Below are 19,417 nucleotides of genomic sequence, written 5' to 3'. Positions count from 1 at the left end.
TCAGTTCCAAGTTATTTTAGAGACAGCTACTCGTTCAAATGGATTTACGCACACAAACCAAAAACCGCCCCAATACGCATCGAAGCATTTTCCCCATTAAGAGAAGAAACATCCTACCTGAGTGAAGCGTCGGACTAAGCAGGTTTTCCCCACGCCAGCGTTGCCAATTAAAACAATTTTGAACAGAAAATCATAATCTTCCATACTCATTTACACAGCTGCAAGGGAAAGAGAAATATAAATAAGCCAAAGGGGAAGCATCAGCTGAGGTTCAACCAGCTGGTAAGAGTGCTAGCTCTGCATTGTCGCTTTACTCTCAGGAGCCGGCATGTGATATTCCTGCAGGGCACCACTAACAAATCAATGCGGTTTTCAGATTCCCTTGCAACAACAGTTTAGTTACTGCTGAACTTTATTCCTCCAAATACTCAGGACAAAGGTCATTACAGAGTTTGCACTGCTGATAAGATAAGGGAATTGCATTTATAACGGTGAGAGGGCTCCTACCTTCCTGACACAGAGGCATTCCGCATGCCCACAAACCTGCAGAGCCAATTCAACCTTTGCCATCCTGCCTGGCAAAAAAAAAATCGGTTGTAAAAAGATGACTGAGTGTGGACTTTAACTCCATTCAGCGGGGTCCTCAGTGTTCAGGCTGCCAACTGTATTGAATTACAGATGTTGGTTTATGGGCCTGCCTTGTTCAGTTTCCGTAAGGAGCCTTACACACACAACTACGTAAGCCTCGGATAGACAGGTCCTAGGTTTCATTAAACGTTTTGCTCCCAATGCATCTAGTTTGGACTAAGCCACTAGTTTTCTCTTTCGAAAGAGAACACGTTAATGTTCATATTCTGATAATTGGGCCCCATTGTGCTAGGTACTGTGCAGACCGATGGCACAGGAGACATCCCTGCCCCAGGGAGCGCACAATCTGCATCTGGCAGGATGTAACAAGTGGATGAAATGGAAAAAAAATTGGGGAATGCGGTGCGGGGGGTTAGTAAACAGGAAAATGAGCTAACAATAAAATGAACAGAGTTTGGCATAAAGCCAAAATCTTAGCTCACCTCCTGCTTAAGTAATGCCAGGAGGTAGCAACTTGGTGGCACTATGGCTGAGAAAAGATTTTAAAAGAGGGTTTTAAAAACAGGTGTAAGGCTTATTATTTTTGTCAGGGAGTTTCCTCGTGCACAGGGGACAGTGTGGGAATCAACAGAGAAGCTGACAATCAAGCCTGCCCTTATTGGCAAGGCTGACGGCCTAATAAGCTAGTAGAGCAGAGAGAGCATTGGCTGAATGGGGAAAGGCCTTCTAAGCGTCCTTAAACTGTATTTGATGGGGTAGGAGGAGGAACCAGTGGAGGGATGCAAAGAGGAGGGTGATGTGGTCAGAGTAATGAGACAGGAAGATGACCCTTGTGCCTAGTTTTTCAGCAGACAATAAGGTTGGCATCAAGGCCATCAGAGGAGGAGATTACAGCAGTCAGGGCATGAGATGAAGGGCTGAACAAGAATCTTGGGAATCTGAACAGGTGGAAGAGCTTGACTATTAGAAACATTATGCAGGTAGAAATAGCAACGCTTGGATATGGCCTGGATGGGTGGACCCAGGGGAGGGGCTGAGTCAAAAAACAAATGCAGTATGAGCAACACAAGCCTCTCCCCATCAGCCTGCCACTATGCCTCCACCCCACCGGGAAGGAACAGTCCTGAGATTATCATTTGTGTTGCAGCAACACCTGGGAACCCCCCAACCACTGCTCGGGGCCCCATTGTGCAAGGTGTTGAACAAACAGAACAAAAAAGATGGTCCCAGCCTCAAAGAGTTTACAACCCAAATATAAGACAAGAGACAACAGGCAGATACAACAGACAAGGGCAGAACAAGTTAACAATGAGACAACACTGGTCTGCCTGATCGGCACTGGTCACAGCACAAGGGCTGCCCAACCACTGTGGAGTTTTTGGTAGGCATGACAGCAAAGGAGCTGAGAGGCCGGCTCAGTTGCTGCATCTAGTTAATCCTTGGCCTTTCCACCAAGCCTACAAAACAGCAGACTTCAACAGTTAGTGACTAATGGGATGGTGATTTGTGTGACGTACACAAGTGGTCACGATGAACTGGATTGATTCATTTAATATACAACTCATTTTGCCAGGGCCAAACAGCATCAGTTGCCAATAACTCACTATAGATCTGCTGTGACTATGCTCAGGTCTGGTGGATGGTCCCTTGAGTCTACCCTGCACAAGGGCCAAGAAGAGTATAACAAGCTCCATGATGTCCTTCCATCCCCATCTTCACAGCATGAGAACTTGGAACAGCAGAGAATCTTGTCCCTTTAAACCTTTTTTTTTTTAATGTTAAAGTTTTGTGGAACTATGCAAGTGTTACACACCTGGTAACAAACAACAGTATTTCGGCCTACACCGCCTCCTCGTCACACAAACGCTGAGGTTTCCCAGGTGGAAGGTACCACTCCGTCACCCTCCCTGGGTCACTTCCTACCAGTATCTGCATTGAGGTCTCCCTCAAGGCTTCGGATGCTCGGTGGTCTGTGGTGCTGGTCACCTCCTGTGGCTCCTCCGGTCGCAGGGGTCGAAGCAGGCCCAGGGAGACACTGGTTCCCAGAGCAGTCAGGGGCTGTGGCTGGTCCTCTGCAGGAGCTTCCCAGACAGGTCCTTCCCCTGCAGCCTCCAGTCCAGAATGAGCTGGGCTCCCTCCCTTTATGCTGCTAGAGCATTTGGAGCATGCCCAGTCCCGCCTGGAAGGCGGGACTTCTGCTGTCAATAATATGGTCTTAACCCTGTCTGGGCTAAGCTGACCTCGTGACACACCCTCCCACTTAAGAAGGACCTCCGAGGGTGGTCTGTCTCCTCTTTCTCCCCTCCCTATCTAGAAAAAAAAATCTGCATTAATGTGGGTCTTGAAACACACAGAAGTCGCAGGGGTTGGAGTGAGAGGTACCAGGGGTTCATGTCCTTCATGCTGTGTAACCACCTGAGAGGAGCATGGTCCCTGATTAATCTGAAGGTGTTCCCCAGCAGGTAATTGTGTAAGGCATCAATAGCCCATTTCACGGCCAGGGCCTTTTTCTCTATTGTTGAGTAGTGTTGTTCCCGAGGAAATAATTTGCGACTCAGGTACAATTCCGGAGGTTCTTCCCCCTCCAGCTCCTGGGAGAGTACAGCCCCGAAGCCCACCTCTGAGGTGTCTGTTTGGAGTATGAACTCCTTTGAAAAGTCGGGGTTTCATAGGACACATTCCTGGGTCAGTCGCTGTTTCAGAGTCTTGAAGGCCTCATCGCACTGGTCAGACCATCATACCTGTCGCGACTGAGAGTTCTTCGTCAGGTCCAAAATGGGGGCGGCTATGGTCACGAAGTCTGGTACGAAACGGTGATAGTACCCGGCCAGTCCCAAAAATTGGCTTACGTTTCTTCAACTTGGGCATGGGTGTATCCATAAGGGCTTGTATCTTATTAATTAGGGGGCACAATTTCCCTCCCCCTACTACGTACCCAAGGTATGTCCCCACTTCCTGCCCGAGATGGCACTTCGCCGGGTTGGCTGGCTTCCCTAAGAGCCTGGAACACCCCAGCAAGGTGTTGTAGGGTGTCCTCCCAGTTACTACTGTAGATTACAATGTCGTCTATATAGGCTGCCGCACACTGATCATGAGGCAGCAAGATCTTATTCATCAGCTGCTGAAAAGTAGCTGCAGCCCCATGTAGCCTGAATGTGGAAGAGTGGAAGAGGCCGAATGGCATCAGAAAGGTCATTTCTGCCCCCCCCGGAGAGTTTGGTGTTAGGAGGATGTGCCAGTACCCTTTGTTTAAATCTAGGGTTGACAAACACCTCACTCCCCCGAGTTGTTCTATGAGTTCTTCTATATGGGGCATTGTGTGCGCATCAAACCAGGAGATAGTGTTGACCTTCCAGAAATCGATACAGAATTAAGTTGGGACCAGAACGATTGGGCTTCGCCATTCACTCTTCAATTCCTTGACCACCCCCATCTCAAGCATTGTATCCAGTTCCTGTCGTACTGCAGCCCACATCTTCCAGGGCAGCGGTCTGTTGTCGTCCTTCACTCTCTGACTGGGTGTTGTCACAATGTGATGGCTCATAAGGTTGGTTCATCCCAGGCGGGTTGATAGAACATCCTGGAAGTCCCTTATGAGACGCTGTATTTGCTCCTGCTGTGCAGGGGCGAGGCCTTCCCCAAGCATAGCTGGCCTTGGATCCGGGGGTTCCCCCATTAGGAGTTCAAGTTCTAGGTCCGGGGTTGATGGGGCAATGAACAAGGCCTCCCGGGCCTTCAAAAGATTCATGTGGTACGTACGGGTCTCCCTCCGTCATCCTGGCAGCCAGACTTCATAATCTACTAGTCCAACCCGCTGGGTCACCTCATAAGGCCCCTGCCATTTGGCCAGGAGCTTTGACTCTGTGGAAGGCAACAAGAGCAACACGCAATCACCCCGCATCAAGACTTTGCACATTGGTTCCTCTGTTATAGAGCCGTTCTTGCGTCTTTTGGGCCCACATCAGGTTCTCTTGGGTGAAAGCACCTACGGCCCAAAGCTGCTCTCGGAGGCGTAGCACATACTGGGTGGTCCCAAGTACCCATGTCTCTTGTGCCTCCCAGTCTTCTCTCAGGAGGTCAAGGATCCCTCTGGGTTGCCTGCCATACAAGAGTTCAAAGAGGGAGAACCCGGTTGACGTTTGGGGTACCTCCCTTATAGCGAACAGCAGGGCTGGCAATAGTGCATCCCAATGGCTGAGGTTCTCCTCCACGAATTTCCGCAACATGCACTTCAGGATACCGTTAAAGCGCTCCACTAGACCGTCCGTTTGTAGGTGGTAGACTGACATCTGGAGTGTCCACATATTCAGGAGGCAGCACAGCTCTGCTATCAGTTTAGAAGATATGTTCGTGCCCTGGTCAGTCAGGATCTCCGGGGGTATCCCGACCCTAGCGAAGACTTTCAGCGGCAATCACAGGCACTGTGGCTGCTCGAAGGGGGACAGCTTCAGGATAACGTGTCGTGTAGTCCATGATCACCAGAATAAATTGATTCCCTGTCTTACTTCTTTCTGGGGGGCCAATCAGGTCCATCCCGATGCGTTCACGGGTATGCTGACCACTGGCAAGAGTATCAGGGGTGCCCGGGGTACACCTTTCAGCCTGGTCCGCTGACATTCCGGGCAAGATGCACAATAGTCTCAGACCTCTTGGTGAATGCCAGGCCAAAAAAAAAATGGCACGCCACCCTCTGGAGAGTCTTTTCCCGCCTCAGGTGTCCTGCCCAGGGGTTTGCATGGGCTAACTGTAGGAGGCTTTGTTGCAACCTACAGGGGACCAACAGATGATGGAGCGGCTCAGGTGTTTGTGGTTCCTGTATCACCCAATATAGGTGATCCCACCAGATCTCAAATCAGGGCCCCGTGGAAGTCTCAAAGGAGTGTCCTCCCCAAACCTGGGGTGGTGGCCTGCTCCCAGGCACTACTGAGGGTCGGGTCCTCTCTCTGCTACTGTACAAAATCTACATCTTGTTCCTGCTCTTCCATGGATGGGTACATTGTGGCGCGGGGGTTGGCAGGTGCCTTCTTAGCCATAGATGTTCCATCCCCAGGGCCTGCCTCCATTGTGTGTCCGAGTAGTCCCTTCTGCTCATGGGGCAGGCGGTTGATACTTCCAGAGGATCTCCCTGAATTCCAGCCAGTCTCGCCCCAGCACAATGGGGTAGGCCAATCTGGGGACCATGCCCACATGGAGGACTTCCTCCTGGTGGCAAATCTCAATCCTCATCGAGGCTGTGGGATAAGGACGGATATCCCCATGGACACATTGTAAGTGCATCTGTTCACCAGAGGGTTTAAGGTCAGGGACCAGCCCCTCCTGTATGAGGGTCTGGCTACATCCCGAGTCCACAAGGGCTTTTGTGGGGGTCTCTTCGACCTGTACAAGGACCAAGAACTTTCCCAGGCTTCTTATCCAAGCTCTTTGGCCGGTGACCCAGACTTGCCCATAGCTGAAGTCCATGAATGGACATTCCTGCCAAAAATGCCTCTCTTGGCCACACTCCCAGCAGCGATTTCGGGCTTACGGGGGCCTGGGGCCTTCTTTTGGCAGGCTTGGTCCCTCTTGTGGGTGCCGATCACTTTGAATCGGAGTTCGGGCAACCTGGTGTCTGGGTTTGGGGCTGGGGGGCTTAGTGAGTTTGGGGCGGGCGATGGACGGGGGTTCCCGGCCTCCACTCCCCATGGGTTTCCCTTGCCTGGCCCAGCCCCTCTGCTCATGTTTCCAGATCCCCGGGTTGGTGCCTCAGCCCCCTCGAACGCCAGATACTTCTAGCGCCACCATCTCTGCCACCTGGGGCCCAGTCAAACCTTCCGGGTCCAACCATCTCCAACAGTGGTCCTGCACCCATTGGGCCACGGCCCGTGGTCAAGCCCCACCAAAGTCTCTCTGGATCCTGTCCCTGTGGATGTGGGGGCTGGGGCGCCCAGCGGGCATAATAGAGTTGCCACCTGCTGGACCAGGCGTTCTTGTTGTACTTGTTGCTGGGCAGCCAACTCATGAAGGAGTTGCTGCTGTTGTTCCTGATGCTGGGTCATCTGCTGCTGCTGGCCATCTGCTACATCATCTGAGCCTGTTGCTGCCGCTGCTGGGCCGTCTGCTCTTGCTGACTCTCCAGCATCCACTTTAGAAGCTTCTCAGTATCCATCTTGGATGGCAGTGGGGCTCCCGTCGCCCAGATTCCTTCCCCCGGACCTCTCACCAGGTCCTGGTCAATGCCCACATTCTCTACCATGTGTGGTGGTCTACGCTCCCTCCTCTCCCCCACCCCCAAATCACACCAACAGGGGGTAGAGGGCGGAAGCACACTGCCTACGAGTCCACTCCCAGGCTTTCCAGATGACCAGCTCTGGGTCTAAAGTCCAAAACACAGGTGATGGCCCCTAGGATCGGGGCAGCACGGCCTAGCAGCCGGAGGTCAATAGAGCCACCCTTGGGGTGCAAGGCAGCATGGCCTAGCAGCCAGAGTTCAATGGGGGGCACCCATCAAGGGGTGTGGCAGCCCCAGTAGGGGACCCGGGCCCACCTGATTCCACCAGGCCCCGACCCAGGGCCCTAACAGCGGCGGAGCAATTTTCCACTGACTAAGCCGGGGGGGAAACATGCTGAGGTTTCCTGGATGGGAGGTACCACTCTGTCACACTCCCACGTTGAGGTGTCCCACGAGGCTTCGCATGCTCCGTGGTCTGTGGTGCCAGTCGCCTCCTGTGGCTCCTCCGGTTGCAGGGGTCCAAGCGGGCCCAGGGAGGGTCTGGTTCCCAGAGCCATCAGGGGCTGTGGCTAGTTCTCTGCAGGAGCTTCCCAGACAGGTCCTTCCCCTGCAGCCTCCAGCCCAGAATAAGCTGGACTCCCTCCCTTTATACTGCTAGAGCATTTGGAGCATGCCCAGTCCTGCCTGGGAAGTGGGACTTCCACTACCAATAATATGGGCTTAACCCTGTCTGGGCTAGTGCGGGATAAGCAGACCCCGTTACAAACAGCAACAATACCAAGAAAAACTGACATCCCTCTTAAAATTAAATGTGTGACACCACTGTTAAAATGTTTCACGCTTCATGACTTGCCCAAGCTAGAAAACTTTGGTAAACCAATGCAAGTTCTTTCCAGACCAGTAAAAACTTCCTTAGCACTGGTTCTGGACCAGAGATCCCTGCGGTCCTTCAAAACCTGGGATATATTTCACCCGGTCACATCTGACTCCCATTGCCAATTCCCTGAAGCCATCCAACATTCAAACTTATCTTCTCAGGAAACTTAAAAATAAACTTGTTTGAAGCTTTCTCATATTTATATTTATGAATGCTAAACAGCTCAAACATACCCTAGAGTTATGTCTGATCCTCTTTGTTAGACTCCAAGACTAATCGTATGAGATAATGACCCAAAACTGAAACCAGACAAGCCAGTTCCCAAAGCCATAAGCAAACAAAACAAAGAGATTAAATACCAGAATTAAAATTAAACAAAGGGTGTGAATAAGCAAGGATGGAACGAGCAAGAAATACAGAAAAAATAACATGGATGAGCAAGACATGAGGAGTTAAAAATCTCGGCCTTCTCCCAGTTATCGAACCATTTCTCTCTTCATTCATTTCCCACTTATAAAAATCAGAAGGGCACCTCTAGGCTTCCCAGTGTGTCCTGAATTCAACTTGGCTAACTTTTAGGCCCTACGTGGAATTTTCTGAAGTGCCTCAATGAGTTAGAAGCACAAGTTTTCTTAAGAAAACAAATCAACGGGATTTGTACTCCTAACTCACTTAGGTCAGGTCTATACACAGTTTTGTACCATATACATATGTTGGTATGGGAATGATTTACCAGAATAGTTATACTCATACAATCCCTAGTGTGTACATAGTTATACTGAGGTAAAATACTGGTATAGCTTAATCCCGTTCCCTTACAGGTGTAAGCAATACCAGTCTAAGCACCTTTATAGCAGTATAGCTGCAGCCACACTAGGGAAGTTGTACCATTTTAACGATACTGGTCTAGTTAAAGTAGTACAGCAGCTTTTGTGCCTAGGCAAAGCCTTAAGTAATCCCAACCCCCACAACCTGCAAGGAGCTCTGAATGCAGACCTCTGCACCAAATCTCACTGAAGTCAGTGGGCAGGGCCGGTGTAAGGATGTTTTGCGCCCTAGGCGAAATTTCCACCTTGCGCCTCTCCCCCGCGCCCCTGCCCTGAGGCAACGCCCCCCGCGGCAGCTCCCTCCCTCCGCCCTGAGGTGTCCCCCTTGCAGCAGCACCCCACCCCCCACCCTGAGGCACCCCACCACCCCAGCTCACCCCTGCTCCACGCATGAGCACCCCGAGCACGCTGTCGCTGCTTCACTTCTCCCGCCTCCCAGGCTTGCAGCACCTAAACTGATTGGCGCCGCAAGCCTGGGAGACGGGAGAAGTGAAGCAGCCACAGCGTGCTTGGGGAGGCGGGGGGACAGGGATGAGCTGGGGCAAGGAGTTCCCCTGCATGCCACTCCCCCCCTTACTTGCTGCAGGCGGCCCTCCCCGCGCCCCCCTGTCCCAGCTCCCTCTGCCTAAATGCTGGTGGTGACCGGGGCAGCCGAAACTCCGGCCACCGCGGTTGCTGCCAAAGAAAATGGTGCTCCCCAAATCCCAGTGCCCTAAGTGACTGCCGAGGTCGCCTAAATGGTTGCACCGGCCCTGTCAATGGGGTCCCCATGGTGTGGGGTTTCACCTGCACAGAGCTCCTTGCAGGACTGGGGTCTTCGATTATAAACTCTTGGCATTATATAGAAAAACAGTGCACAGATCCTAAAACTGTCAGCACAGGACTAATCAAAAAGTTACATTACTCTTATAAAGTTTTCTTGCTTCTGCAACTTTTAGCTAAGGGACTTTTTCTGATGACTCAGTTGCATATTAATAATTTTTTCTTTCCTCTTTCTCTCTTAACCGAGCAAGTGTATTTTAACCACCATAATTGTTGTTCTCACTGGCCAGGGAGTAGTGGATCTCAAAGGAACTTTGACGCGGCATTTAGTATTTTTTAGTTACTGATTCAGAGTAAAACAACGCCTCGTTATTCACTTGTGATCGGCTAAGCATTATTACTTAAAATTAACAAGTAGGAGTTGCATCACACTCACCCCTTAGTGAAATCCAGAAGAGGCACAAAGGGAAGAAAAACATTCCACAAATCACTGTCAGAGGGCAAGACTTTATTTCTTCCCAGAAGCACATTATGGACCGTCGGGTTATCTACAGAGCCATGAAGCTGGGAGCGGCGGTACCACTTGGGCCAAGATCCAACCACTTTTGGACCTAGCCAGACATGAGTGGCACTGCGACTCCATGCACCAAGTCGCAACGCCACTCACTGAAATTTGGAGAGGGTGTGCGTAGGGGCTCATGGACCAAGGGGGTCAGGCTGCTGGTTGGGGGTAGGGGAATGCCTGAGAGGGGGAAAAAGAGGGCGGGGAAAATCTATGGACCTCCTCACTTTAAGTCCCAGTGCATGCATCTCTTTCCAACACCCTCCATGCACCCTCTCCAAACCAGATCCTCCACTTCCCAAAGAAATATCTTAAAGGGGGCACCCCAGCACAGTGGGCCCACAGGCAGCTCTATAGTCTCTGAAACGTATTAGTGGGATAGCGTGGTGTGCTTGCCCCTGAGACTGCTCCCTTCTGACAGAGATCTACTGCCCACCCCACCCAGCTCCTGTGGGAAGTTCTGTGCTCGGTCTTGTTGCCAGGAACCTCAATGGGACCTACTCATGGGAGTAAAGTCAGCAGAATCCATCCCCCTTTTTTTTTTTTGAGCCTGACATTCTCCCCCGCAATCATCTGCATAAGGCACAGCAGAGTTTGTGGACGATTAAGATATTTTTCTGGGTTAATATTTTGTTCAGCATGTGCCTGGGCAAGGAATTTATCTGCAGTATATAAGTGCCCTGGGATTTATTCCCCAGGGAATTTAATTTCCAGTTTTGTTTAGTTTCTTTCCAAGTGAGTTTTATTCTCCCTGCATTTGGCTCACTTCACATATTAATTCTCCCAAGCTGAGCTCGTTAATATTTTTCCACTGTGCTTCCTACAGCCTGGATAGTTTCTTTTATCTGGTCTTTGCACTGCTCTTCAGTGTGTCTGTTTGGATGGGGACAGAAGATTCCTCCTTATCTTTGACATCCTGACGACTGAACATACAATGCACAGTCACTCAGGGTAACAGAACAAGCAGGCTAAGTTCAGGGTAATGATTCAAAAGCCAGCTGGGAACTGTTAATTGCTTTGAAGCAATAAGTTCTCGTTTTAAGGGGAGTGACGTTGCAAGCTTGACATGCTCTCAGACTCACGTATTTGCCCCAGGGGCTTTTCACATGATCCTCCTATTCTAGAGTTTTAGGCTAACACCAATCTTCAATCTTGGTAGTACCTGAGCACCTCCCACACATAATAGATGGCCAAGTGTAGCGTCCTTAATAGACTTCATGGAGCCTCTGGCTCTTCTCCCTCTCTGAGGTATAGCAACTCTGCTTGGGGCAGGGTTTACAGACCTGGTGTAAGCATGTACAATGGCAACGATTTTCACTCACTACTCTTCTCAAGGAAACCTCAAGTGACTACCGAGGTTAAAAGGCCAGGCATTTCTCAGATCAGCCAGAAGATAGTTACCCTAAGCTACTCTTTTACACACTCTGGAGATCAGGAAATAAGCTTTTCCCCCGGAATCAAGACAAAAAGTGTCCTCAGTAACAATGAACTGTGTTCTCAGAGCTTTAAAATAAAGCCAATAAAATACCGTATTTTTCCGTGTATAAGACTATACTTTTTCCTAAAATCCTTAGCCTAAAAATTGAGGGTAGTCTTATACACGGAAGTAAGCCCCCTGTTCCCTGCCCGCTATCCACCCCCCCACCCCGGAACTCCCCTGCCCTCGCTCCAACACCCCCTCCCTGCCCCCTTACTGCGCTGCCTGCACGTGGCTGGTGGCGCTACTGTCCATCCGCGGCTGGAGCTGGGAGCGCGGGGCCGGGCAGTGTCCGGGGCCGGGCATCCGGGTAGGTGGGATCGCGGCCGCCGCAGTGCCCGGACCGCACTACCGGAGCCGGGCAGCCGGGGACACGGGGAGCCGGGTGGCTGGGGAGCCAGGCGGTTGGGGACGCGGGGAGCTGGGCGGCTGGGGAGCCGGGCGGCTCCCCAGCCCCCCGCGCCCCCCCACCCCCCCTCCCCGGCTGCCCGGCTCCGGTAGTGCGGTCCGGGCACTGCGGCGGCTGTGGACGCAGGGAGCCGGGCGGCTGGGGAGCCGGGGAGCCGGGCGGCTGGGGAGCTGGGGAGCCGGGCGGCTGGGGACCGGGGGAGCCGGGCGGCTGTGGACGCGGGGAGCCGGGCGGCTGTGGACGCGGGGAGCCGGGCGGCTGTGGACGCGGGGAGCCGGGCGGCTGTGGACGCGGGGAGCCGGGCAGCTGGGGACCGGGGGAGCCGGGCGGCCGGGCGGCAGGAGTTGTGCAGGGAAGCGGCAGGAGCCGGACAGGGCCGCCGCCGGAGACCAGCCGGGTGCACGGCCCTCCTCCTTCCCTCTACCCCTACCTCCGCGTCCTCTTCCTGGGCCTGAGCAGCAAAGTCAGGGGGGGACAGCTGCAGTGTGGCTGGAGGACAAAGAAAACAAAACAAAAAAAACTTGTGGCATGGTCGGAACGGCAAAGCAGGAGGGAAAAAACCCAATCAAACAAAAAAACCTGCAGCGCAGCCGGAGCAGCGGGGAGGAGGGACCTGCAGCGTGGCCGGAGGGGCTAAGCAGGGAAAGAAAACAAAACAAAACAAAAAACACCTGGGGCATGGCCGGAGCGGCAAAGCAGGGGAGAAAAAAAAACAAAAACCTGAATTTGGGGTTAGAAAAGTGGGGGCGTCTTATACATGGGGGCGTCTTATACACGGAAAAATACGGTAGGTCTCTGTCCTAAAGAACTTCAATAGCAAAATTTCCATGGACCTCAATCGAAAAAGTGTAGTATTTCAATTGCTAGAGATTCAGGTCCCAAAAACTAAGCCCTGATCCTGCAGAGGGATCTGCCCACATAGAGAACAATTAAAATCCACAGGATTCAACCTAGGCTTAAGAATTAACCTGTATGGATCACTCTGCTGGATCAGGGTGCCATAGACAATAACATAACAACAAGGACAACAGATCCATCTCCAGGATGGGTAAAGGGATTGCAGAAGAAAGCGGGCAAATGCACTGGAAAATAAAAGGAAGGGAATACTGAGCTTTTGTGGTGTTATTGATATGAACTGTGACCACATAGATCATTGTTGCAACCAAGGTCCTACAGTTGCACCAAATCTTGTACTAAGGAGGTCAAGTGAGGTGTCTATGAAAAGGTTGTAATTTGCTGGTTATGATTATGCTGTCTGTATGTGTGTATCATTTTTGTATTTGAAGTTATAAATATCGGCTATGTACTTGTATCTCAATGTGTTTGATTCTAAGTAGCATTAATGAAGCATTTTGAGAAAGGATTTTTCAGATTAAGTGCCCAATCAAGAAACACTTAACTGACAATGGACCTTGGGAGACTCCAGTCCACATCCGAGGAGCCTTCCTGGGAACCTTCAAGGTAGCTGCTCTACCTGCAAACTGAGTCATGCATGGACATGTGATTTGCCCATGTGACTCCAAACTCCATCTTGCTCCTGTGATTTTCCACAGAAAGAACAATGGGGATCTTTCACACGGGAAAAACTATATAAGGCCCCTGGGAGACATCTCCATTTTGTCTTCAATCCTGCTTCTGACCTCTGGAGGGACTGTGCTTGAAACTGAAGCTCTGAACAAAGGACTGAACGACCCAGCCAAGTTGAGCTGTTTATACTCCATAGACTTGATTGGTTTAAAATCAGCAGTAATCCCATCAAGCCTGAAACAAGCCAGAACTAAGAACTTTGCAAACGTTGTATGTAATTGATTCCATTTAACCAGTTTTAACTCTCATCTCTATTTCTTTCTTTTTATGAATAAACCTTTAGATTTTAGATTCTAAAGGATTGGCAACTGTGTAATTTGTGGGCAAGATCTGATTTGTATATTGACCTGGATCTGGGGCGTGGTCCTTTGGGATCGGGAGAACCTTTTTTCTTTTACTGGGGCATTGGTTTTCATAACCATTCACTTCCATAAGGAGTGGTGCTGGTGGTGATACTGGGAAACTGGAGTGTCTGAGGGAATTGCTTGTGTGACTTCTGGTTAGCCAGTGGGGTAAAACCGAAGTCCTCTCTGTTTGGCTGGTTTGGGGTGCCTTAGTAGTGAAAGACCCCCAGCCTTAGGCTGTGACTGCCCTGCTCTAAGCAATTTGTCCTGAATTGATACTCTCAGTAGTATCCCGCCAAAGGCCGCTCTGTTACAGCTCTGAGGAGGGTTGTTCCGTATGGGCCCTGCCAATCATACTAGTGGTTTTATTTTATTTAGTACCTTTTTGTAACATTAGCTTTTAGATGATTAGGTGCTGGAGTAGAGTAGATGGCACAGCTGTAGCACAGAGATAGTGAATTATGAAGGGAGATCTGAAAGAGGGTGGTGATGGTGCACAGTCCACAAGAGGAAGGAGGCACTGTCAGGCAAAGGGCAGGAAAAAGATAAATATCACTCTTCAGAGTCTGTTAAATAGTATTAAGATGTCCTATTGACAGAAGTGTCATGGGTAAGTAATTTTGTTTATTAAACATCCCCCACCACTGACAAAGGGCTGCACAATACAGCACAGCTAAACAGATAGATGATATAAATTAAAAGGTTATTGACGCACATTTACATTATATCTGTCCAATATTAGAATAATAGAATCATAGAACCATAGGGTCAGAAGAGACTGCAAGGTTATAATGGTACTGTAGACCGGGGTGGGTAAACTTTTTGGCCTGAGGGCCACATCAGGGTTCCGAAACTGTATGAAGGGCCGGGTACGAAAGGCAGTGCCTCCCCAAACAGCCTGGCCCCCGCCCCCTATCCGCCCTCTCCCACTTCGCCCCCTGACTGCCCCTCTCAGAACCCCTGACCCATCCACCCCCCCTGCTTCTAGTCCCTTGACCGCCCCCTCCTGGGACCCCCCACCCCCAACTGCCCCCTCCCGAGACCCCACCCCTGCTCCCTGTCCCGATCCCTATCCACACCCTGACAGGCCCCATAGGACTCTCATACCTATCCAACTGCTCCCTGCTCCCTATCCCGACTGCTCCCTGGGACTGTCTGCCCCTTATCCAACCCCCCCGCTCCCGCCCCCTTACCATGCCGCTCAGAGCACCAGCCGTGCTGCCCAGCAGGAGCTTGCAGCCTCGCTGTCCAGAGAGCTAGCGGCACAGCGAGCTCAGGCTGCAGGGGAGAAGGGACAGCAGGGGAGGGGCCAGGGGCTAGCCTCCCCAGCCGGGAACTCAAGGGCCGGGCAAGACGGTCCCGCGGGCCGCAGTTTGTCCACCTCTGCTGTAGACTATATGTATTGACTACAGAAAACCTCACTAGTTGGGAGGACAAATTTTGTCCTTGTAGTTGGAATACAATTTCAATCTAGTTACAGAATGTTGAAATATCTCTACCAAAAAAATAATAGTGATCACTCCTACATGGAACCCAGCTTCAACAGGACTACACATGTGAGCAAAGTTAAGTGCGTGCTGAAGTGTTTGCTGTATCAACACCCATTTCTCTGCATGTCACACACACACACACTTTTCTTCTATTATAGCAGCCAAATGCTGTGTTGGCAGTTCCATTAGAACTGCCACAACATTTAAGAAGATGTAATTCAAACAACACTAGTTCCAGGCTGCAACTTGGTGTCTCATATCTCAGCTCTGGAGTACAGATGTTTTGCTTTACAATATATTGAACCAAACATGTTTAGACATTTTTAAGGAGAACTGCCAACATTTTCAAAACCCCATATATAAAAAATAATAAAAGCAATACAGTCAGGAGTGGAGGGAAAGAATCCAACTTCTACCTGAGTATTTTTCTCCATTATTATAACAAATAAAACCTAACATCATTATTAAAAAGATTAGAACAAGCAACATTTTCTTGTTTCCCTGCCCCAGTTTCTTTAATGTATGTATCTGACAGCACTTGTATATAGTAAGTTCCACTCTCTTTCCATTAGAGGCAGTCAGGTTTCCCTGCTTGATGACAGACTGTAATGGGATCAAAAAATTATTAACAGGACTTAAGGGGCAGGGAGGGTACCTGAAAACTACTTTAAACTCATTTATTAATTAAATAAATTTCAAATTGAAAAAAGTATCCCTTTAATTTAAGGGAGACAACAGTTTGGGTTATTTTGATTAGATCAATATCACACTGTAGCGCTCTGAACCCAAGACATCAGGCAAGAGGCAAAAGCTCATGCTGCAAAAGGTCTGTTAGTCTATAAGGTGCCACAGGATTCTTTGCTGCTTTTACAGATCCAGACTAACACGGCTTCCCCTCTGATAAGAGGCAAACAGTGACTCTTCACAACAGTTAAGAGTCAAAACTCGGATGAGGGCATCTAATCTTCTTGCTACTGCAAGACTGTTCCTTGGGTCTTTTTGTCCAGTCTAGCATTTGATAACTCAAGTGACAGAGCTTCTATCATTTCCCAAGGGATATTATAATCTATAATAGAACCAGAGCATGAAACTGACAAAGAGAAAAAGTAATATTTGACCAGCCTAAGAGTGAAATAAAAAAAAAAGTAAATGAAGAATAAATTAGACTTTTTAAATTATCTATTAGATCAGCTATGGTGCATCTGTTAACTTTATATATAAGAGAAAATACTATTATATAGTACAGAGGGAATAAAGTTCAGCAAAACAAGGCATGTGAGGTTTTTAGCGCCTAGGGCTGTCTCAGGTGACTTGATATTGTCCTTTACTGTAGGAGTGGGGGAAAACAAAAAAAGAAAAAAAGTTAGAAGAATGCAAATAACATCTAAATCCAGAATGGGTGTGTTTGTGAAAAAGGTGAATTTTCCAGAATTCTAGTCTGTAACATGGAGCACTTCAATAGAGTGCAACATTTGTATTGTAAAGGGAGCACTTCAATAGAGTGCAACATTTGTATTGTAAAGGGGTTTTACAAAGAAGAATGTAGAACAGAGGTGGGCAAACTACAGCCTGCGGGACCGTCCTGCCCGGCCTTTGAGCTCCCGGCCGGGGAGGCTAGCCCCTGGCCCCTCCCCCACTGTCCCTCCTCCACTGCAGCCTCAGCTCGCCACGCCGCCAGCGCGGGAAGGGGCTGCACCGCGGGGGCAGGGGAGAGCAGGGATGGATGGAGGCTCACCTGCAGCCTCAGGGGAGCAGGCGGGCGGTGCGGGTGGCAGGAGCGCGGGGAACGTGGCCGGAGGACTCAGGAGGGGCACCGGGCGGCTGCGCAGCCAGCTGGAGAGAAGTGGCGCTTTGAAGGGGAAACCACCGCTTCTCTCCAGCTGCACGGCTGCCCCTGCGCCTCCTGAGTCCTCCGCCCATGTTTGCAGACCGCATCCTGAAAGGGGCTTTATAGAAGGGGGGGTTAGATAGGGGGCTGGGGTCCCAGGGGGGACCTGTCAGGGGGCGGCGGTGTGAATGGGGGTCAGGGAGCAGGGGGGGGGAGGTTGGATAGGGGAGGGGTTCCGGGGGGGGGTCAGGGGACAGGGAGCGGGGGGGGTTGGATGGGTCAGGGGTTCGGGGGGGGCAGTCAGGGGGCGGATAGGGTTAGGGTTTGGGGAGGCACCGCCTTCCCTACCCAGCCCTCCATACAGTTTTGGAACCCCGATGTGGCCCTCAAGCCAAAAAGTTTGCCCACTCCTGATGTAGAACATGCCCCATAACTTCATCCTTACTTCACCCCCCCCAATCCCCCAAAAAAAGAACATCTAAGGATCTTGAGCACCGAATCACCACAGCCTACGCTAAGACCACTTCACCACAACAGGTCAGCATTTCTCCTGCAGACATCAACATCTATTCAGATCAAAAAATTATTAACCAAGGTTAGATTGTAAACTCTTTGAGGCAGAGACAGTCTTTTCATTATGTGCCTACATTTATATTGTGATTTATTTTTATATTTCACAAATATATAAAATAAAATGTTTTTATTTATACTTTATATTTATGGGAGACAGGGTGGTAGAGGACAGAGTACTGTAGGGGACAGAGTACTGGAGAAGAACTCAGGAGACCTAGCTTCCATTCCTAGCTCTGCCACTGACCTGCTGAGTGACCATGGGTAAGTCACTTCCTCTCTCTATGCCTCAGTTAACCCCATTTTACAGGTGGGGGTGATATTAACCTCCCAGGTAAAGCATTTTGAGATCTACTGAGGAAAATCACTATGTCAGAGCTAGGAGGTATTATTGCTATTATTGTTATGCACAGTGCCTTGTGCAATGGTCCCCCGATCCATGACAGGAGCCTCTAGGTTCTAGCATCTATATAACAAGATTCCAGGACTGTCACCTTCTGTGTGTCACTTTGAAGCCTAAAATACCTGTTGAGTCAGTGTGAAGCAATCCAAACAGTTACCAGCACGGTTCAGAGCTCTTTTTGTTTAGAATATCACCAGGTTCAATCATCACTGGGACTTGCGGTCTGTTACCATCCAATTTTTATGTTCTCAGCCATTTTGACTTTACAAATTACACCTGTGCAACATTACTGGCTTTCAGCTAGAGTATGGCATGTATTTATGCCATGCCAAGTGTCCTAGCCCATTGTGATATCAGAGGTAACTCGACCAATCACCACCCTTAGGCAACAGCTAATTCACATGCAACTATTTCATTGGTTATATGAGGGAGACTGCACAGATGGTGGGTTATTTGGCCCAACTGCTACACCTGTCTCACAACATGAGCTTTCAGCTACTAGTAATACAAATAAATTACTATTGTTCAGTGTGGCAGAATGCAATGGTTACAGAAGTAGTCAGGAGCCGGCACTTTCACAAGTCTTGAACCAGCAATAACTGTCATTTATGTAACCCAAACCTACACAGTGTAACTCTGTCCCCCTCTAGTGGCTAGACCATATTCAAGGTCATGAGTCTGTAAGGCCTTTGAGTTATCAGAGCTGGCTTTTAGCTCAGGGAGAATAGGCTCATGCTTTTGGATCCAGGTTCAGTCCCCACTACTGATAGGATGCCCCTGGGGAGGTGGTCACAAAATGTGGGGATTCTAGTGAGATTTTTCAGAATACCCACCACAGATGAGAAGTCCTGTTTCTATTTTACAGACATGAAACAAGTACAGAGTTAAACTGACTTGCCTAAGGTCACAGTGTATCCATGGTAAAGCTACAAACCCAGATATTCAGTGCACAGTGCTGTCCACCTGATCCACCTCTGCTCCTCTAGAATTCAAAAGGCCTGTTGTGTCAATCTATGCGCTAGAATGAGAGGCTGCTTCTACCAGCTAGATCTTTAACTAATAGGCCACAGGGGGACTCAAAAGATTCCCTAAGAAAATGAATTTACATAATTTCTATTGCTATAGGGAGATTTTCCATTACAACTTAGTTTTAAATCTGCCATAAACAAAGGAAATTAACCCAAAGTTCAAACAGCAGTAATTACATATATAGATAATATTACAGTTAATACAAATTCAAAGCTAAGGCTAAATACTTCAGCCATACAATTATCCCCTGCAGGCCTACGTATCGCAAAGAGCTCAGGTCCAGACATACTGTCGCATTACACAATATATAAATAGAATATCTTTCATTTGCAAAGGGCTGTGGGATGAGGGTAAAGAGTTTCCACAGCACACAGGAGCTCCATGCTGAAATTTGTAAAATAGCTTCCACAAATAGAAGCTGCTTTAAGAGCAAAATATTATGTTTAGGGGGAAAAA

The 19,417-nt window shown here is 49.6% G+C and overlaps 1 protein-coding gene across 3 annotated transcripts in view; it reads right to left on the bottom strand.

Moving 5' to 3' along the window:
• Window positions 1-19,417, bottom strand: part of RAB30 (RAB30, member RAS oncogene family) — a 66,423-nt gene that overhangs the window by 13,989 nt on the left and 33,017 nt on the right. For 2 of the 3 annotated variants that reach the window (XM_045020784.1, XM_045020771.1), the window contains one exon: window positions 118-218. In XM_045020784.1, coding sequence (XP_044876719.1) covers window positions 118-210 — 93 coding nt within the window. In that variant the 5' untranslated portion in view covers window positions 211-218. Of the gene's footprint in view, window positions 1-117; window positions 219-18,054; window positions 18,226-19,417 lie in introns of those variants that run through there. The other variant, XM_045020776.1, reaches the window with a different exon arrangement.

Source organism: Mauremys mutica, chromosome 1 (assembly GCF_020497125.1).
Source record: "Mauremys mutica isolate MM-2020 ecotype Southern chromosome 1, ASM2049712v1, whole genome shotgun sequence".
In the NCBI taxonomy this organism is placed as follows: Eukaryota; Metazoa; Chordata; order Testudines; family Geoemydidae; genus Mauremys; species Mauremys mutica.
The sequence above is the reverse complement of the archived record's forward strand: the minus strand, read 5'-3'. Positions and strand labels throughout refer to the sequence as shown.